At 29.8% G+C, this 22,242-nt stretch overlaps 1 protein-coding gene across 3 annotated transcripts in view; it reads right to left on the bottom strand.

Annotated features, from left to right (window-relative positions):
- Positions 1–22,242, bottom strand: part of RhoGAP93B (MyTH4 and RhoGAP_KIAA1688 domain-containing protein RhoGAP93B) — a 92,725-nt gene that overhangs the window by 54,015 nt on the left and 16,468 nt on the right. For all 3 annotated transcript variants that reach the window (XM_075380180.1, XM_075380181.1, XM_075380179.1), the window contains exons 4-9: positions 19,443–19,583; positions 17,850–18,001; positions 15,168–15,360; positions 10,363–10,678; positions 6,991–7,178; positions 3,428–3,720 (exon numbers count right to left, since the gene is read on the bottom strand). In XM_075380180.1, coding sequence (XP_075236295.1) covers positions 3,428–3,720; positions 6,991–7,178; positions 10,363–10,678; positions 15,168–15,360; positions 17,850–18,001; positions 19,443–19,583 — 1,283 coding nt within the window. The remainder of the gene's footprint in view (positions 1–3,427; positions 3,721–6,990; positions 7,179–10,362; positions 10,679–15,167; positions 15,361–17,849; positions 18,002–19,442; positions 19,584–22,242) is intronic.

The raw sequence follows: 22,242 nt of genomic DNA, 5'->3' as shown, positions 1-22,242 counted from the left end.
ATCACTAGTCTACTTTACATTTAGCATTTAATTTTTTTTAAATTTTCACATAAAAATATGAAAATAAAATTTTATTCATATTCTAACAGGCACCAAAAATAAAATTATATATATTTGTTACCTAGATCATACGTAACTGATTGTTTCAAACCACCATTAAAATTATTAGCAATTATGATTTTATCACCACAGGCTTTCGCTGTCTTTATAACATCATAATTTGGAACAGTGCCATTTAAATTATTAAACAATTATCATCAAACATTTTCTGACGAATTAGTTTACTGGGGAAAAAAAAATGATATACCATATGTACCCAAATACAGGCCCAGGCTTTTTCCTACATTTTCTTCTATAAAATGGAGGGTCAATCTATATGCGAGACCAATTTACAATTGGATTCAATACAACTGGGTATTTGTTTGGTAGTTATTTTCATTTCTGTATTCATGATGGGGGACTTATTACATAATAATAAAACTACCTTCAATAATTAGCATTTTCTATTGCTATTAATAAAAGTACCTAATTAATGAAAAATGTTGGATAGATGACTACCCAATTTGTTCCAAACATTTTTGATATCATGAAACAAGCTTCCTCAAACCCACTGCATAAAATTCCACTGCCTAGGATTGTAGCCATTCATGCACCAAGAATTTCAACTCCTCACTTTTCTTGAATTGTTGAGACGTAAGCCAGTTTTTGAGGTGTAGGAAAAGATGGTAGTCACCAGACGCGATATCAGGACTGTAAGGGAATGATAAAAAAATCTCCCATCAAAGTTTTGAATCAACATCGTGTGTGTGTACATGCAACATCGTGAAGAACAATTCTTGATCTCAGCATTCCCCATTGTCAGTTTTGAATGGCACGACGAAATTTAGAAACTGTTTCACAATAGACTTGTGATGTGATGTGATGGATGTTCCAGGTTCCATGAAATCAATCAAAAGCACCCTTTTCGTCCCAGAATAGAGTTGTCATGACTTCCCTTTGCAACTGGGCTTATTTGAATTTTTTCAGTTCAGGTGAATCAGAATGACAGCCACTGCATGGAATGTTGTTTCATCTAAGCATTGACATATGAAATCCAGATTCATCACCAGTGATGATAAGAAGAAATTTGTCTCCCTCGTGGTTGTGGTTGAGAAAACATGTGCAGATAACACTCTGTGATATTTGTGAGCACTTGTCAACATTTTCAGCACCCATCATGCACACAGTTTAAGATAGCCTAGAATGTCAGTCACAACTCTTAACAATGTTGTCTTTGAAACTTCTGGAAATTCTAGAGATAGATTGCTGACTCTAAAGCCATGATTTTCTCTTACTTTTACAATCCCACATTCAATGAGATCATTGGTCTGGACACTAGGCTTGTCACTTCTCTGTTAGTCATGAAGATTTTAATGGCCTTCCTTAAACTCATGACACCATTGTCTCACTTTTCCTTCACTCATTGCAATAGGCCCATAAATTTCACAGAATTGATGGTGAATTTCAGCAGCATTATGTCTCTTGCACTTCTCTTGCGCTTAGAGATTTAATAACTGATCAAACTTCACAAATAGCAGAATTTGTTATTACTGCAATCATTTTAACTAACTGTCTCACAAAGACAAACAACAAACTGATGGCAATGTGGTGGTTACATGCCCAACAGATCACTTAAAGCTACTGTGCATGTGCAAACAAATCAGTGGTGCTAATCACTTTTCTAACTCATTGTCCCTTACTTTTTGAACATAACCTCATGTAATACAGTTGCTGTGCACTGGAATTATGGAAGTGTAATGATGAAACATTTTTAATTATACTTTGTATTTTTATTTCATTATTTTATAGTAACGAATATTACAATAACTGATTTAGTTTATAAAAGGTGTTGAAAATGACCTCCTGCAATATCAATACAAACTGCTCACAATTCAATTTGCTTTCAAGCATTTTAACCAGCTGATGTACTAGAATGTCTATGCCATTATTGCTGTTTTTAGTTTGTCAATTTTGTGTGGTCTGTTGCCATACACTGCTTGTTTCACTGCCCCCTATAGAAAGTAATCAGGGGGAGTCAGATCATGTGATCATGCAGGCCACAAACCCCTCGAAATGATTCATTCTCAATACCACCCTTCCAGATGAAACCATACTTCATCTGTAAAAAAACTAATGTCAAGGATACCTACAAAATTTTTATTATAAAATGTTTAAATAATTGATAATAATTTACTCTTTTGGCATGAACTGTATGTAGGTTTCTGTTCTTGAACACACATTACTTTGTACTTTGGGGGTAAAAGTTTCAGTTTTTTTCTTATAGCTTTATATGCAGTAGCAAGTCCAATATCTTGCTGCTATGCTAACTTACACATTGACTTTGATTAACTTTCAGCCACAGCATCCGAAATATCAAGCAGCTTCTGTTTGTTTAGTTTCGGTGGTCTTTCACTTCGATCAGAGTCTTCAACAGAGCCAGTTCCTCAAAATGTTTGATAGATGTTTGAACAGATTTGTGGTGAGAAACAGAAATATATCAGAACTTTTCAGAAAACTTGTGCTTCACTAAATTAGTATACCTGTCACCTTCAGGAAATACATGTTCAACAAGAAAAATACGTTCCTCTACCGAAAGAACTATTAAGTTTCTCGCAACTACTGATTCCAATAAATCAAACAAAATGACGAAGCATGTTTAATCATAGCCCAATACAACTGATTTCTTGGTTTATTACTGAGCAATGTCCAATGTACCAACAGCACAATTAACCCAATACTGAAAATTTTCTACCAAAATGTTTTTCCTGAAAATTAAGATTGAAAAATGACTTAAAAATATTGATCAATAAAAAAAATTAATAAATGTAATATGAGAATTAAAAATAATAATGCATATTAATTAAAAATATACTACAATACTAATAAAACAATACAAAGAAAATAAAGTATTAAATGTTTATATTTAATTAAATATAAAACAGTTGTCATTTAAATATTTATTATTTTAAATATTAGTATAATATTGAATCTACATTCTATATTTTACAAGTTTTTATAAATAAAAATAAAACAAACTATTTAATAAAAAAAAAACATGAAATACTGTTTTATTGTTTTAGGCAATCTCAATTGAATAATTTCTATATTTTTTCTTAAATTTATTTATCAATTAATATTTACGAATATTTTTTTTTAAGTTTTACATATATATATATATATATATATATATATATATATAGATATAGACATATTTTTTTAATTTATAAAATACCGAGATGACCATCTGGTTTTAAATTCTACGTATATTCTTTTCAATAAGGCTTATCTTATTTTTATAAATAAATTTTTTGATAAATATTATTTTCACGTACAGAAATTTTCACTAAGAAAATATTAATAAAAAAATAATAATAAAAATCAAAAATACCTATTTGTATTAGGATTAGGTGGATCTCTTCTTCTGCCAGTTGGTGCAAGAGTAGATGAATTAGATGAAGACGATCTTGAATGCCGTGGAGGTGGTACACTACTGGCAAGATTAGCGTAATCAGGACTTAATTTAGGGCAACGATGATGATGGTGATGATGTTTTCTTCTTGCTTGGGGAGTAGATTCAATAGATCTTCTTCCAGGTGTTAAATGTGCACCTGGTACAAAATATTTTTCGTGCATTGAATCTTCCTCTTCTTGATCCAATGAAAGCGTAGATGCCACAGGAAGCTATAGCATAAATATAAATTAAAATAAAAATACTATTATTGTAGCCATTATAGTACTACTGTATTTTACCATTACTGTAATAGTACAATATATTTAATCCCAATAAAACTTCATCCAAGAAGTACAGAATGCTGTATTTATATTATTTAATGTGATGAAAAAACTCCTATCTGTTATAGGATTTAAAACTTTAATAAAGACTATTCAAAAGAAAGAAAATAAACCTTATACTGTGGGATTTATTAAATACAAAAGATATTTATAAATTAGTTACAAGAAATTGTTACAACTTGAGAATATATAATGCAGATAAGTCCAGCAACAAAAGTCATTGTTTTAACAGTTAAACACTAAGTAAACGTATAAAAGAAAAGAAACAAAACTTCTTGAATTTGAAGGAAGATCCATACTTTATAAAAGAAAATATTAATATGCAGAATAGATTATATGGATATATGTAATTAAACTGTATATAGCCAGATATTATTTAACTAAAATAAAATATTTATTTGCAATACTTTACTAAGATCTGAATCTGAGGTCTTAAACATTTAAACAAAATCAGAAACAGTAGGAATTGACTATATTCCATCTAAATTTCTCTGCACGCTGGAAGAAGCAAGATTTAATTAAATAAGTTTTACACATCAGTATACAACATTTATGAAACTGGGGAAGTTTTCTTTGATGTAAATTAAAATATCTTTTATTACATCAAGAAAAGATACAAGAAAAATAATTTCATTATAAGTTTAAAATCTCATGCTTCCCAATTAACTAAAATAATTTAAAGAAGATAGAAACTAAGGAAGAAACTATATTAAACAGAAATACATTTTATCTCACAAAGAAAACAGGAAAAATACACATTTAACAATTTTACATACATGGTAACTTCATTTAAAGAAAAAAAAAGTAGAATAGAACTGTAAACAGATTAAAATACATGATGATAAGATTATAAGTACAGATGAAATAGATATAATTAAATAAGAAAACAAAATGAGAAAATGCAAGCGGAAGTAAAAGAAACAATTTAATTCTTATATGAAAAAAAATTAGTACAAGAACTGAAACAAAAATTAAATAACAATACAGGGACAAAAAACCGATACAAGATTTGTTAATGATTTTGCAATGTGCCTGAAACTTGGAATGAGTTAGAGATAATAATAAATAATATGTATTCTTTGTTGAAGAAAGCTCAACTTTAAAGTAAACAAAAGTAAAATAAAATGAAAAGCAACACAAAGGAAGAAAGTTGGGGGTTATATATTAAAGCAAGAGATACCAGTTATAACAGAAGTCACAGGAATTTATTTATAGAGCAAAATTATAAAGGATGAACAAAATAAAGATATTACAAACAGACTTAGATAAGCCAGAAAATTTAGAAAAGAAATCTGCTGGTAACAAATGGACATTTACAGATAGAAATTCGTTAAAACAATTGTATGAAGTACACTGCTTTATGCCTATGAAACATGGATAATATAAAAACCAGAAAATTAAAACAGAGGTTTTTGAGATAAGAATGTTATATATAGTAAAGAGTTGCAAAATTAGGTGGGGATTGATAAAATATGAAACAAAGATGTTTTAAGACAACTGGCGAAGATAGAACTAAGAACCAGGATCTTGATAAAATAAAGATAAGGGTTGCTGGCCAGAAATTAAAGCAGCCAGGGAAAATGAATTTGTTTCTAAAAAATGTAAATGAAACCAGGAAAAGCAAATAAAAATTATAATATTTGAAAGATACCTGAGGTTGTAGGATGTAAGGAGTATATTGAGATTAAGAATTGGCAAAGTACAGTGGCATCAAATGTAACCACTCTAAATTTTGTTGGTTACGAACAAAATATATTCTGTCATAAAGAAAAAAGTTTCAATATTTTAAAAAGTAGTTAATATTCATTTGGCTTAGCTGATATTAAAAACAGAAAATAGGCAATAGTATTATATTATTTTAATAGTTAAATAAACGTAATTAGTTTGATAAGAAATTGTATTATATAACTTTGTTTTTTGATGTATGACATGGTCTGGATAGCCAGACGGTGATGTCATCGTGGGCTGGTGTGAGCATATACATTCTCAGAAAAAAGTGTGTACGTGCATAAATACGAATGGGCATTCTTTGACTGACATTCTTTGTTTCGGGGCTGGTGTGAATTTAGCAGTCATGGAGTGGAGACGTGTTTTGAGTTGGCTCGCACGGAAGTGGTGATGTGTTCTTGGTTTGATGAGACAGGACAGTGAGACTGGGTAAATAGGTGTATTCGATGTGAGGTCATCATTATTTTTATATGTGCAGGAAAGTATCCTTATGTATATGAAGAAAAAAATTAATGATATGATTCAAAATATATGATTCCATATAATTCTGATGTAAATAATATGTTTACTAATGTTAAAAAAAATTATTTTCTTGTATTGTTAACGTTAATTATGTTATTTTATATACTTTTTTAAATATGACAGACTAATAGTGTGGAAATGTGTTTTCTATGATTCCATATATATGATTCCATGTAATTCTGATATAAATAATATGTTTAACTAATATTAAAAAAAATTATTTTCTTGTATTGTTAATGTTAATTACTTTATTTTATATTTTTTTTAAATATGACAAGACGAGTAGTGTGGAAATGTGTTTTCTATGATTCCATATATATGATTCAAAAATATATGATTCCATATAATTCTGATATAAATAATATGTTTAAAAAAAATTATTTTCTTGTATTGTTAATGTTAATTACTTTATTTTATATTTTTTTTAAATATGACAGACGAGTAGTGTGGAAATGTGTTTTCTATGACTATATATATATATATATGATTCAAAATAATTTTGATATGCTTAATATGTTCAATTTATGTTAAAAAATTATTTTTCGCATTGTTAATGTTAATTATATTTTTAATTTTAATAATTTACATGTGATCAGACTACATAGCCCTAGTACATTTTTTCGTTGTTCCCCCCCTTAATTTGAATTGTTTTGTGATTGAGCTTTTATTTTATATTGATTCTACAATGAGCTTTTCAAATTAAATTTTCTTTATTTTTAATTTGGAAGTAAGCTCACACAAACAAGTAATCCCTCTCCACCTCCAAAAAAGAAAAAACATTTTAGTGATAACAGATTTCAACATATTTAAAAAATAAAACTTATTAAAAGATTACATTTAAAAAGTTCATGATTGTCAAATGAAATAATTAATTCTCACTGTGATTAATATTAAAAATTAATTACTTACTGTTGGGGTTTGTTCAACAGATGAACTAATAGGTGGTGTTTGACGTTGAGCAAAACTATGACTACGTGATATTGATAACTGGTTATTTGATAAAGACGATGGGATAAGTGGGCGCGGTGAACGACCAGTTGTACCAGTACCTCCACTACTACGATTTTCATGACCTAGGCTATAACCACCTCCAACACCTGTAAGTATAATTAAATCCAGTTAATACATAACTAAGTTAAACTAATCAATGAAAATGAATAACCATAACAAAAATATGGTACCTAATGCATGCTGTAATGTCTGCAAAAGAATTATAAAATCTAATAAAATGATATAAAACTTCAATGCTTAAGTGTGACATTAATTTGTTTACTACTGCATTTTTTGACTATACAATGCTGGCAGTTTCAGAAAATATAACTGAAATTTGGTACTAGCTGAAGTACACAATCTTTGCAGACAAATACTGAAGTATAAACCTTAACAATCCCTTTTTAGCCAAAATTAAAATAAAAATAATTTTTACTTACAAGGAATGTTCAATAATTAACGAGACAAACTGATGTAGAGAAAAACAAATTTATTCAGTGACAATGAAACTTACACTACTTTTCAACATAGTCTCAAACACATTTATACACTTGTCTCACCATTCTGTGAGCTTTCTGATTCCCACAACATAGAAGTCTTTCCTTGCTGTCTGAACCATTCATGTATCACTTTGTTTACTGCTTCGTTATCGTCGAACTTCTTGCTGGATAAAAAGTCTTTGAGTGAATCGAAGAAATGAAAATCAGATGGGGGCGAGGTCTGAGCTGTAAGGAGGAAGTGGTAACACCTCCCAAGCCAACTTTTCAAGCATTTTTTCTGTTCTCTGAGCGATGTTGAAGTGCACATTGTCATGCAAGACAATCACACTTTTAGAGAGAGCACCCTGATGTTTTCACCTGATTGCGGGTCTCACTTTCTGTTGGAGCATGTTAGAATAGTACTCACTGTTCACGCAGTACATTCTTCTAAATAATCACTAAAAATTGGGCCTTGCAAATCCCAGACAACCATCAACATTACGTTATCAGCTGATACATGAGTTTTAGATTTTTTTTGGGGGCAAATCTGGATGTTTCCAATCAAGACTGCCATCTGGATTCAAGCTCAAAACTGTGTATTCACATTTACACAAGTTGTTATACAATCTAGAAAGTCATAGTCATTACCTTCGCTTCAAACTGTTCTTTAAGCTCAGAACAAATGCGAATCTGGGTGTCTTTACGGGCTTGAGTCAACTGTCTTGGAACCCATCTTGAACACATTTTGCAATAATTCAGCATGTCATGAATGACTGAATGCGGGGTTCCAACACTTTACACAAACTAGCAATTTGGGAAATGACTCTCCTGTCTTTGCAAATAAAATATAAGATTGTTTATGCGATTTTGCAGTGCAGTAATCAAAACTTCAACAGTCTTCCAGAGGGATGGATATCAGTCACACTTGTTCTGTCTGAATTAAACTGATCCACCCACTTACACACGTTACTGCGGTTTTAACATTTTTCACCATACTGTTTCATCATTCTTGAACAAATTTTTGCTGGTTTCACACTTTCTGATAGCAAAAATCGTATCACTGAACATTGCTCTTCCGGCATACACATTTCAAGCAGAGCTGACATTCTGAAATCAACAAAAGAGGATATGTTTAGATTAATTATAGTCAAACAACTGATTAAATGTGTTCCTAAGGTTGCCAACTTGACCCTAAAAAATTTCATTGTCATTAAATGAACAGTTTTTTCTTTACGTCAATTTGTCTCATTAATTATTACACGTCCCTTGTACTTTCCCTAAAGAAAAGGCCCTTTAAATAAATTCTGAAATACTTATTTCATAGTTCACATTTTGCAGAATTATTAGTTTCTACTCAACATAATACAGATATTCTGAGATGTCAAGTCTAAATATCAGAAATGCAATTGTTAAAAATATGAAAATGACTAATAATCTAAAATATTCAGCTGGTGCAGTTAAAAGAAAACCCCTAATTTACTTTAACAGATACTGTTAATAGTTAATTGAAGAAATGAATCTTATTCTCTATCATAAAATAAATAGGAACTACAACATCTATCTTTAACTCTTTCTCAGACATGAGACTGGTTAAAAAGGGAGGTGAGTTTCCTTAAAAAGGGAACTGTGTTTCCTTTTACAACTGGTATAAAGGGAAAAGTTGAGATGAACTTTCATAAAATGTAGATATCATTCACACTGAGTTTAAAGTTTCTAAGTTAAATTTTTTTTTTTAAATAGAGGGATTAGTGAGGCAGTCAAGCCTTTCCCATGAATATAAAAACTTAATACATTTTTAATTTAAAAAAATTTAATTTATTGAAGTAAAAAAATGTTTCAATAAACATGGATAAAAAAATTTTATTTAAAGCAATTACTAAACATTTGGTCATCTGTTAAGGAACTGTTTATACAAGCATCAACAAATTTTCTTTAAAATAAATAAAACATTTAAGATTATATGATATTTTTTAAGGAATAGGAAGACTGATTCATCACTTCAGTTGCTAATTAGGATGTCTGTATGATCTCCAAACAGGAAATAGAATGCTTGGGAAATAGGAAATCTGCAATTGGGTCTACCTGTGTGGAACCAGGGCAATAACAGTTGTCTAATTCCCATAACATTCATACAAGGAAGAAATAAAAGAAAAGAAAATGAAAGGAAAGAAAACTGAATCCTTTTCTATTAATAATTAACCCAAAAGTAACTTCCTCTTTGCATTTACCATCTTATCAAGTATCAATGTTTAAAATATATGAAGATTGTGAGAATATTAGTTAAAAGTTATTGCCATTTTTAAGAATACATAATAAAACCTTAAGGATTAACCTAACCTACAGTACAAAACAGGCAGTAACCTGAAAAGTAGCAAATAAAAAAAAAGAGAAAATCTGATAACCTAATAAACAGTCTGAGAAAACCTAATAAACAAATATAATAATTTTATCAAACATGGCCTGTTGGTATGATTATATAATTAATAATTAAAAATTCCAGTTACCAACAATTTTTTTATATATTCGTTCAAGCGCTTTTAAGATAAAATTTTATCATTAGGAACTTAAAAAATGTGTTATAATCTTAATAAAACTAAAACTTCTTCATCATGTAAATTTGTCTATGTAACGTAATATAATAACAGTGGTCGTCAAATGTTTAAAATTATGTCGACCTATCGTGCTGTCATTATGAATGTCTCCACCATATTATAAGTTAAGTCGACATAATTTTAAGCATTTGACGATAATGGTGGAGAGTAAAAGTAAAAGAAATTAAGTAACTTAAATTAAAAAAGTGATTTTCACTTACTAATATCGACATCAAAACTTTTCTGTTTAGTAGGCAGATGATGTGTAGAGGCATTTGATGCACTCCGCTGAACACTAACACCACTAGAAGAATGTGTTTGAGGTTTTTCTTTAATATGAGGCTGTTGATGTATTTGGTGTTGAGACTGAGGTGGCTGTAGTTGGTGATGATTGGAACTATCAGTTAAAGGTTTCTTTTTCAACTGTGGTGTAGAGGTTGATGTTGATAAAGTCATACCAGATATTACTGGCTGATGATGATTTGGCGATTCTAATGAGTTACGGCTTAACGATACACAACTTGAATCACTGGTATCCTAAAACCAATAAAAGCAATTAATTTAAAAGTTTAAATTAGAAACTCTATATGACGAGAAAAGTTTTATTGTTAATACAACCAAAGTGTAAAAAACAACACTGTACACTGTAATAAGTAATGACAGCTACACAGTAATGCTATAAAACTTAAGTTCACAGGCAATTACTACTCTTTAAAAATTATCCTTAACGCTTTCCAGACTTTTTGTACTGTATGGGCCGCCTTCTTGACTGATTCAACTAATTTACAATAGCATTTTCTTATGTTTTAGAGAACACTACAATATTATACGTCCTTTGTAATATAGGTGAATAACACTGGTTGACTGTTTTTTGTAACAGTTATGACAACACTCTCTTTTGTACTTCATCTTATTAGTTATTAAAATATTTATATACTGAAATGTCCTACCACATCCTATTTCCAAGTACCTGTCAACCTATTTTGAATATCTGGAATTGTTGATACCTGGCTTTACGGTGTATTCCCACTGCATTCCAACAAAGTTTTTAAAGATTCTGTTTCTTTAAAGTTTTAGTTTGATACTGTCTTGCGTACAGTCCAGTGTATTTTAGTGATTTTGTTATATTTTACAAAAATGGCAAGTTCTAGTCATCGATGTTGCAAAAATCTAGCTGTTAAGTTTTATTATACATGTGGAAGATTTACTTTAATGTCACACATTAGATCTCACGAAGTCAAAAAAGCCTACTTTTACATTTTAAATGCAAATTGGAGATAAACTTTGGGCACCTCATGTTTGCTGTGTACGTTGTCATGTAAATCTAATGCAACTGATGCATCACAGGAAAGATTCTATGGAGAGTGCTATTCCTATAGTGTGGAAAGAACCTTCTGGCCATGTACGTGATTGTTACTTCTGTATTACTAAAACAAAGGGGCATTTAAAAAAGCAAAAGGGTAAAATTGGGTATCCAAATTAGTCTTCAGCACTAAGGTTCATCCTCACAGCCAGGAATTGTCAGTGTTGACTGCACCTTTCAACTTAATAATGTTATGTTTCCTGATAATTCTTATTCTTCATCAGGATCCACAACTTCCTGAGACTAGTAGTGACCCTACATTTTACCAACTACCAGTGAGCCTTATTTAATAACTCAAAACAAATTAAATGATTTGGTACGTGAACTGGGTTTGTCAAAACAAATTCTGAACTTCTTGAATTCCAGACTTCAACAGTGGAACCTTTAGATAAAAACAAAAGCACTTCACTACCGAAAATGGAATATAACATTTTCAAATCTTTATAAAGTAGAATGATCGCTTTGCGTCTTATGATATTGATGGTTTATTGAATAAACTTAATATGGAACATATACCTTCAGAGTTGTGTATTTTTGTAAATTCATCTAAATACAGCCTAAAAGCAGTCTTGTTTCACAATGGAAATGAAAAGCCATCTACTCCTTCACATCATTTAGTGACAATGAAAGAAAACTAAGATAACTTGGCTCCCATACTAAATCAAGTTAAATATTAACAGTACCAGTGATATTTGTGGAGATTTAAAAGTGACAGGTTGAACTTCAAGGGAGTTTTACAAAGTATTGTTGTTTTTATGCCTATGGGACATGTCAGACAACACAAAAATGTTTCATTAAGAAAGATTGGCCTCATAGAACTTATTTTAAACCAGGTACTTCAGATATAAAGCATGCTCCCCTCAATGATCTGAAAATGATGCCTCTCCTGTTTCTCCATAATAAGCTTAACCCGAGAAAGGTCACATTGCATGGTAAGGACTGTATTGTAATATATATAATGTTAGAATTTATTGTAGTCACATCTCATGGTGATATCACTCTTGTGTTATTGTTCTTTGGAATGTTGATGAGGGATTGCATATACATTTATTGCTCATTACGCCATCAGTCTCTTGCAGGCCTGTGTGTAGTTCTATGGGTGTTAGTAATAATTAACACCCATAGAGTGAGTACATGATGAATGAAATGTTGAGGAGAATAAATCAAACCTGCAAGGAGTATGGGATGAAGATAAATACAAAGATGACAAGAAGCATGATAATTAACAAATCAACCAAAAGGACAACGATTAGGATTGGGGGAAATAAAGTTGAGCAAGTGGCATCTTTCAAGTACCTGGGATGCATCATTAAGGAAGATATGAAATGTGATCAGGAAGTTAAAATATGAATTGCTAGAGCAAAGGAAGCATTCAGCAAAATGAGGAGTGCTATGTAGCAAACTAGATCTGCGACTATGGAAAAACTTGCAATATGTTTTGTGTGGAGTGTGGCCCTTTATGGGGCAGAGTCATGGACTATTAGGAAAGGAGAGGAGAGAAGATTGGAGGCCTTTGAAATGTGGGTTTGGAGGATGGAAAAGATCAGCTAGACGGAAAGAGTTCAGAATGAGGATGTGCTTCATAGAGTAGAAGAGAGGGTGATTATTGAAATTATAAAAAGAAAAAAATGCAGTTGGTGGGGAGACACTGGCTGAGACGTGACTGCCTGTTGGTGACGGCATTGGAAGGATTTGTAACTGGGAGGAAAGCAAGAGGTCGGAGACGAATGAAAATGATAGACAATATAAAAAGGGAAGAAATTTACTATAAAATGAAATGGATGGCACAGAATCAAGCAGAGTGGAGGGCGGCCATGTGAAAACCTGCCTTTGGGCAGAACACTTTTTATTATTATACTACTTCAACAGATGAGTACAATAGAAATTTTAAAAAGATTAAAAATTACTAATTTTAAATTCAAGATAGAAACATCTTATTAATTAGTAATTTGATAAAACTTACATGTAGATTTAATGGAAAACAGAAGTTATAAAACTTTTGGTGTAGTATATGTTAATCATATGTATTAAACCTCCCTGAAACTGTGTGACAAGCAAAAATAAGAACTATACGTAGCAAAATGCAATCAGATGAATTATAATTTTCTTCTTCAGAATTAAAAAATAATTCTACTAAGATACAAGTAATTTTTAAAATTCATTCTTTTATTTCTATTATGTTCAATGATTATAATGAAAATGTAAAACCTGATTAAAAAATTTCAAGAGTTTTGAGAAATATATTTTGTTAAGAACTGATAAAGTTCAGAACTTTCTCCAAATGTTTCTCTGTTTTAATATAATTCCTGTCACTATTAAGCAATATCTAAACTTCAGTTTTATATATTTTTTTTTTTTTAAATGGATGTTTCTTACATAGGTAGATCAGGTTTACATCAAATTATAGTAACATGTAATTTTTGGATAAGTACTTTACTTCCCTTTACACTATATTAAGTAAAATTCCTAACCATTTCCCTAATACTGTGTTGAATTGATAGAAAGTTATATGTGAATGTGTCATGATTGTGCTTCTTTCTTATTCCTTGCAGCAGGATTTTCACTCTATATGAAATTAAAATATTAGAATCCTCTTTTTATTATACAGGAAAATATTCTATGGATCAATACTTGAGTAACCACTGTTTTTTGTTTTTTTTTTTTCAATTATTCAACATCCTAAAATCTCATAATTCTAAAAATGAGAAAAAAAATTTAGGGTGCAAATCTTTGTATGGCTACTTTTTGCTTAAAATCTCCTATACCTAAAATCAATTGTAGAGGGCATTGATGCTATTCAACCTTTTTTTACAACCAAACAAGGGATGGGATAGTTTCACTTTCCTGTTATTAAGTAGCAATAGAAAAAATTTAATAAAATGTCCTTCAAGCCAAACCCTCCTCCTGCTTCTGTGAATAAATAGATTTAATTTGCATGTTAACCATTTTTAATTTTCAACACTTAATTAAAATATATATAAAGTGAAAAGGAACTGGAGGGCACACAGCTCCCCACCAGGGAGCCCGGGGAAGGTAATAGAATAATTTAAAAAATATACAATTTATCTAATTAACAAATCATATTAGATCCTCTTTTATAAGTTCCAAAGGTTAACAGTAACTTTCAAATTTACCACTAGGGAAAAGATTTTTTTTTTAATTTCAGTTCAAGAGCTGAAAATTCAACAACACTGCTGCTAACTTGTCTACCATAGAAAAGCTTTTATGTTTAATCTGATATGGATAAATCAAACACATATGTAGGAACTGTATAATGAATGCTTTACACAAAGTAATTTCTTAGTTTTACTGTTATTTTACAGTTTAGAATATACATTTTTGAAAAGGGGAAGATATTTTATATTATGTACAATGTAGTGATTGAGAAATAAATACGTAATTATAATATGCATTATGAATAAATAAATTACTACTTGACTGTACATTGAAACTCATAATAAATTCAAATACATTAAATAACCATTAAAACACTATTTAATGTTTACAAGAACTGATCAAAAAATAAAATGTAATTTTGCTTATGGTTTTGCAAAGTAAACCTATTAAACTATTAAACCTATTTGGAGAAATAATAACATAGTTTATTTACTAGAAATTAAATTTTTAATTCCAAATTTAAAAACAAAAATTTAATTATCACACCTGTGTGCGAGTTGTTCTGGAATACCATGAGCCTTGGCTGCCTCTTCTTGGCCGACCACTATCTGCACTTCTACCTGGAGTTGTTTGTTGTGGCTGTGTCTGTGTTAGTGGCTGTGTACTGCTGGTGGTTGTATTCACTTGTTCTTTTTGCTCCTTTACAGCTGCCTGTTCTAATTTTGCTTGCTGCTGTTGTCTGAAAATTTACAAACAAAAGGGAAAAAAGTAAGTCAAAATTTATAACTATTCACTTAGGCTTCTACCATATTCATTTTGAATTAAATATTTTTCGGTTCATCCAAAAATTTAGTATATAAATAATATTTTTACTGATTTATCAAGTAATAATCATGTATCACTTTAGTATTTTTATTTTTGTTTTTAAGCTTTATCCACCTTAAACAAATCATTATTAAAAAAAAATTAGAAATGCTATCAATAAAATATTACGAAAATCATTGTATGCAGCTTGATCTAGTAACTACAGACTGGAGCTTATAACAAGATTAATGGGCTAAGTTATAGCATTATTTACAATATTTGCTGGTTTCACACATATAACTAGATTTTACAATTAAAAAAAGCCAGAAAATAAATACGAAAACATAAAATAAAGACTAAGAAATAACATTATTAATGGCCGAGCCTCCAGATGACAAATTTCTTTTTTGGAAGTTAGATTTTTGAGGGATATAGCATAATGAATACAAATGTATTTTTAGAATTATGTAAATTTTTTTCAGGAGTTTATTCTTTAGAGCTATATGTATTAAAAAAACATTTTTTATAATCCCAATTGTGCGTGGGCTCCGCGCTACGCTAGCCTAAAATTTTAATGTAAAAAGGCCACCTTTCTAGTTAATATTAACTGATACTGCATGAACAATAATAGAAATAAGCATTAAGGTTTATTCTCTTGGAACAGGAGTGTAGTTCTGTATTTCAACAGTCAACATCAATATGAGATGGGAGATTAGATAAATGTTTAAATATATCATCATTCTAAAATATATGGTGTTACTATGCAATCACATTTGAATAGAAAACATATAAAATAATTTTATAAAGAAAAAAGGAATAGACAAGTATTTTTTCTAGCGCTTCTAAATCATTTATTGATAAGACATATAGAATGATCTCATTAATGTAAATAAAATAAATACATGCATGAAGAAGCATTTTCTTCTTAGAATAAGCATCAAATATAATAATTACACCCAACCTCTAAGAATTTAAATTAAAAGGTTATTAATGCAGTATCCAGTGACATGAGAAGTAAATATTGGGCAGGCAATTACTGAACCATTAGTTTGACTTCTAGTTTGAACTAGAAATTTGATGAAATAATCTTTAGATTTCTTCAGAAATAGAAACCATTGCGAACTCAACGAGCTTCAGTAGAGAAGCAACTGCCCTGCTGGATACTAGGTGTCAGTATGACAGAAACAGGGTGGCTGAACTAGCTCCAGAGACACTCATTCAAGAAAGAAGGAATAAAGCATACGGAAAGGGGAAGGGAAGACAGCAGAACACTACTACCAGAAGAACTGCCTCTGACTGAATAGTTTACTGTATTGGACAGGATAAATTGGCGATTGAAAGAATAATATTAAATTAATTTAAAAGAATTGTAATACATAAAAATCTTTGATGAAAATATTGCAACATTTACATACTTTTTTCTGTGGTAATTGCTTATAAAATGTATGCAAGTTACAGAGACTAACATTTCTACATTCAATTTGGACATATGACAGGAAAAGTTTTCTTCACTCTCTTGGGTTGAGAACAGTAATTGCAGTTTTTTTATACTGAAAATTACTACTTTATTTCTAGAAAGCTTTATTTCCTCCAATTACTTTTAATATCTTTTATTTTCAACAATAAATTCTTCATATTTTTCTGATTATATAAAAAAAAGTTTCTTTGTGTATCTGAGTAAAACATACAAATAAAAAAGTTTCTTTGTGTATCTGAGTAAAAGCGTGCTTTTTATTATACTTTTTAATTAAATCTGACTCCAATGAAAGAAATTTAAGATTTAAATAGTTAATCAGAAATTCTTCATAAAATAACAATTAAAAAAATAAGTAAAATAATTATTTTAAACCACTTATACTACAAAAAAAGACAGTGTAAAAAATTACAACCTAATTATACTATTCCAAAAAAATTTGCAATATTTTAAAAAGAAAAAAATTAAAAAGAAATTATTCCAGGTTTTTTGTGTATATTAGCATCAAACTCTTACACACAAAAACTTTAGTTGGAAACAAAACTCAATTTAATCAATTGCTACTAAATTTGAGCCAAATAATGCAAGGTTAAAACATCATTTACTGAACTTCCATCAGAATTGGGATAAACGAAATAAATTAAAATGTGGCACAAGATAAATGTTAAAGCAAAAGAGATGTACTGTGATAATAAAAAAAAGAAAGAGAAAACAAAACCAGTGATGCAGTTCTGCATCTCACTTTTATTTGGTTAAATATAACTCCAGAACTACTCTACATTGAAAGTATCAAAATAATTTCAATTATTTTTTAAGCAAATTATATACAATATCTTAAGACAACTCTAATAAAATAAAAATAGATTTATTACTCTTTCTAATAGTTATAGAATAATTCAAACCAACAACTGTATGAAGACAGTGAGGGGACAGGGAGAAAGAAATAATACCTGTGATGGTGATGGTGGTGGTGGTGATGGGTACGGCGATTTGCTCTAGGTGATGAAAGAGGAGATGTTTGCGTTTCAGTTGTGGTAGTCAAACCAGTCTTGTGAACAGCACCCGTACGTACTGCTTTATTGACTCCCACATCACTACCTTCCTGAGTAATCAAATAATACGTCTGATCAATCTAGTATAATTTTATTATTTAATATATTAAGAACAACATATTATAAAAGCAACTGTTTTTACTAACCTTATATTAAATATTCATTACTAACCAAAAGTAAATTTTTTTGACCAACTAATCACAAAAATATAGATTAACCACTCAATTGAATTTTTATCCTGACTAAGCAGATTATTTTTTTAGGTCTTAGGCATTTTCATTATTTGATGCTACAGCATGTGAATAACAACTGAAATCAGTGAATAATCAACAGATTAACTTGATATAACTGATATCTAAATTTCTACAATTATATTTTTCATGTTATTTTCAGAATAGCATCATATACACTTAAAACATTTTTATAAATTCTAATAACCTTGTTTATTTGCTGAACCTGCACAACTACACCATGCCATGCGTGAAGCCTACTAGTTGCACATGTACCTACTAGTTACACCTATAAATACGACTAATATATCATTATGTAAATTATTTAGGATCCAAGTAATAACGTACAATATTAAATTGCTAATGTTTGCTTTACCTGCTGTTGTAGTAATTATATTTCAACTTGTCTTATCTTATAGTTATATCGCTGTTGGTCTTCTCCCATCATATTACATGTCCAAACTATGTAAGTTTGAGCATAATTCTCTCCAGCAGGATCTACATTCCCATCTTTTCTCTGATTAAACCATTCCTTATCCTACACCTCTTTATCTTTCCTAATCTCTTCTTTTTAATCTTTATTTCAGTCACCAGTTCCTCATTTTCACTCTTTCTTCTGTCTACGTATCTACTGCTTAGATTAAAAATGGGATTTATCCCATTGTTAATCTACGCTGCAGTAGATTTCTTTATTTCATATTACATTTCTGATATTCTGAAAGAAGTCACTTTGCTTTCTACATTCCTATTTATACCTCCTTTTTTAACTTCTCACCTTCTGAGAAAAGTCCTTCATGCAAACTCTTCTATCATTTCTATAATTTTTTTCCATTTAGCATTACTCTATGTCTTTCCATATTTCTCTTAAGCAATTGCCTTACTCTTTTTGTCAAATTTCATCCCATACTTCATTTTTTTTATTTTGCTGTTTTATTCTATTCCATCTCACCTTTTTTCCTCCATCCCTAACTCACTAAATCATTTTCCAGTAATATACCACTTATTCTTACCACTGCTTTCTTCATACACTTCTGTACCCTGTACAGTGAAATTCAGAAAGGACAATTCAGTTACCCATCACAAAATGCTATTTCAACCTGCTGCAATTTTTTTAAGCCTTGTTTTGTAATAGTTCTGGCCACTCTTCCACATCTGCTTTATATTCTCATCACACATTAAATGTGATTACTGAACTAAAAGTAAAACTAAACTAAAGTTACAGCATATAAACTAATATTCTTTTTAAATACTGAAAACTTACTTTATTAAAAACATGCTGATGAGTTCTGGAAACAGTTCTACCAGGTGTTTGGGTACCAACTGATTCTTTATTTTTTCTAGAGGTTGTCGAAGATTCAGAAGATTCTTCGACACAAGCAGGTTCAGTGTTCTGTTTAAGTGTCTGTTTAAAAAAAATAAATAAATATACATAATTCTAAAATTGACATAAGCAAATCCATAAATATAATTAAAAAAATACAATAAATTTTATATATCTTTTATACTCAATGGAGAATAAAAGATTCTCCATTGAGAAAGATTTTTGGTTATGTTTACATTATTCATAAGACAATTATTTAAATATAAAAATACAAACCCTTCACAGTATTATAAAAGCTAGATCCTTTCTCTTACATGTGCTTCAAATAAATTTTATTTTGTCTAAAATTTTCCTGGTTTAACAAATAATTAATAACAAACCTTTTACATTTAATAAAGATCAAGAAAATGAAAGCATGTGTGTGAGGTATAACGAAATGAACAAGAAATTTGTTTACTGGATAGAAGGATAGCTATGGGAAGGAAGAGAGGATACAATTCAGATGATGATTATTTATTAGTTGAATTGAGCTAGAAATAAAGATTATGGAGGTACAAGAAAATGAGGAAAATTGAGGGGTAGATCAGATTAAAAAAAAAAACTGAAAGGAGATTAGGGAAGGGTAAATAGGAAAATATTGGTATAGACAGAAAATGGTCAGAGATAAATTAATAAACCAGAAAAGCAATTATAAATAAAATGGTGATGACAGGTAATGGCAGAAAAGTAATTGTTAGATGATAAGTGCAGGAAGACATCAATTCACTGAGTAATACCAGAAAATTGATAATCTACACACTGCCATGGAAATGTTGATGAACAGAAAATAGTTCCAACAGCCATGGACACACAGACTCATCTATAATTAAAAGTATGATATTTCCCACAATTTAAACTGTAAAGCAATATATTTATTTATAAAGCTTTCAGTTTGAATTAAGTATGTTAAATTAAAAAAATAGCACATGGATACAGCTGTGTGCACTATAAAAATTAAAAACCGTACATTTAATCTCTATTTTTTTTTTTTTATTACTTTTAAGACCATAATGGATCACTTTCGTTCATTTTTTTTTTTTTTTTGGCAAGTTCTTTCTTTTCTTGCTGATTTGTTGTTTTTCAGTTTTTCTTTTTTACCAGTAATTTCTAAGGGTTTCAGATCTTCTTGCCCTTTCTTGTTCAGAGTACACCCGGCTTATTGTTTTCTTGGGTTTTGATAGGAATCTTATTTCTTTATTTTTTAATTCTCATAGTTTCCGGTTTTCGTTTTTAGGTTTTCACGGGTTATGTCTAATTCCTCCATGTCTTTCTGTACTTCGTATAACCAGTTCGGTCTGCTTTTCTTGTTCCAGAAAAATTTGATTATCCGTCAGATAAGTCTGGTCTCTCCCATTCTGAAAATATGTCTTAGAAAGGAAATTCTCTTCTTTCTAAATTTATTAGTTATCAAGATGATAGTTTTGTAAATCTCTTCGTTTGGAATAATTCTCCAAATCCCGACTTTTTTAATGTTTTTCCCGATGCATCGTCGTAGAATCTGTCTTTCAATCTTTTCCAGTTTGTCGGTAAACCTTGTCTGGTACGGTCCAAATATGGTTTCGCATCCGTAAAGTATTTCTGGTTGGATAACTGAGTTATAATGTCTTATTTTTGTGTTTATTGACATGCATTTTTTGTTACAGATGTTTTATGTTTTTATTGTGGCTTTGATGAGTTTATTTAATCTATATATATATATATATATTAAATACACAACATAAACCACATAGTCGGAATATTGAGATGACTTATCTTACCTTAATTTTATCATGAAAGTACTTTCGTGGGCATCCTTAGTCATGATTGTATTATTTAAATAAAGTTCATATTAATAATTAAAAATACTAAGATACACTATGTAGATGGTGTACTGTACATTGAGTTATGTACAATTTGTTTGTAACATTATTAATGTAACAAACATTACAACATTTACATGGTTTATTTTAGTATTTTTAATTTTTAAAATATGTATTTTAATTAAATAAATAATTCAAACATGACTGAAGATACAAGATCCTTCATGATAAAATTAAGGTAAGATATATCTTATCTCAATATTCTGAACTAGGTGCTTTATATTATAGAATTTTAAATATAACAGTATAGAGAAATAATATGAACCTTAAGAGATTAATTTTAGTAAAATATATATATAAATATAACAAGAGCAGATTGATAAGTCAGTGACTTCTCAGAAGGTGGTGCTTCAGCTGCTATTTTCTCTCAATCTTTTATAAATCTTATCTAGACTTGCATAGAAAGTTTAGTCATTCTAATAATTAGTAGATATTTGGCAGCATTTGAAAGTTGATGTGTCAAAGTAATGTGGAATACATGGAAAAACACGAATTCCATGTACTCATAAGATATTACTAATTGCAAGGAAAAACAATAAAAGAAACAGAACAAAAGCTTCTAAACTACTACGGGAAGTCTGCTTCTTCGCATGGAAAGTTTCAAAGTGATTTATTGAATTTCACTGTGGTAGTACAAAGTACAAATGTGATGCTGAACGTTTATGAAATGAATCGATTACAAGTCGAATACAATCAATATGATATTCATCATATTGAATGATCAATAACATCCATGATATCATACAAGATCGCCAAAGGTACATGAGAATGTAAACATTTCTACTGAAAATATATGGTGAACTTTATATGAGTGGCAAAAATATAATTTATATAATTATTTA

The sequence above is a fragment of the Lycorma delicatula genome, chromosome 12 (genome assembly GCF_047948215.1).
Source record: "Lycorma delicatula isolate Av1 chromosome 12, ASM4794821v1, whole genome shotgun sequence".
NCBI lineage: Eukaryota > Metazoa > Arthropoda > Insecta > Hemiptera > Fulgoridae > Lycorma > Lycorma delicatula.
Note: the sequence above shows the minus strand (reverse complement) of the source record. Positions and strands in the feature narration are given on the sequence as shown.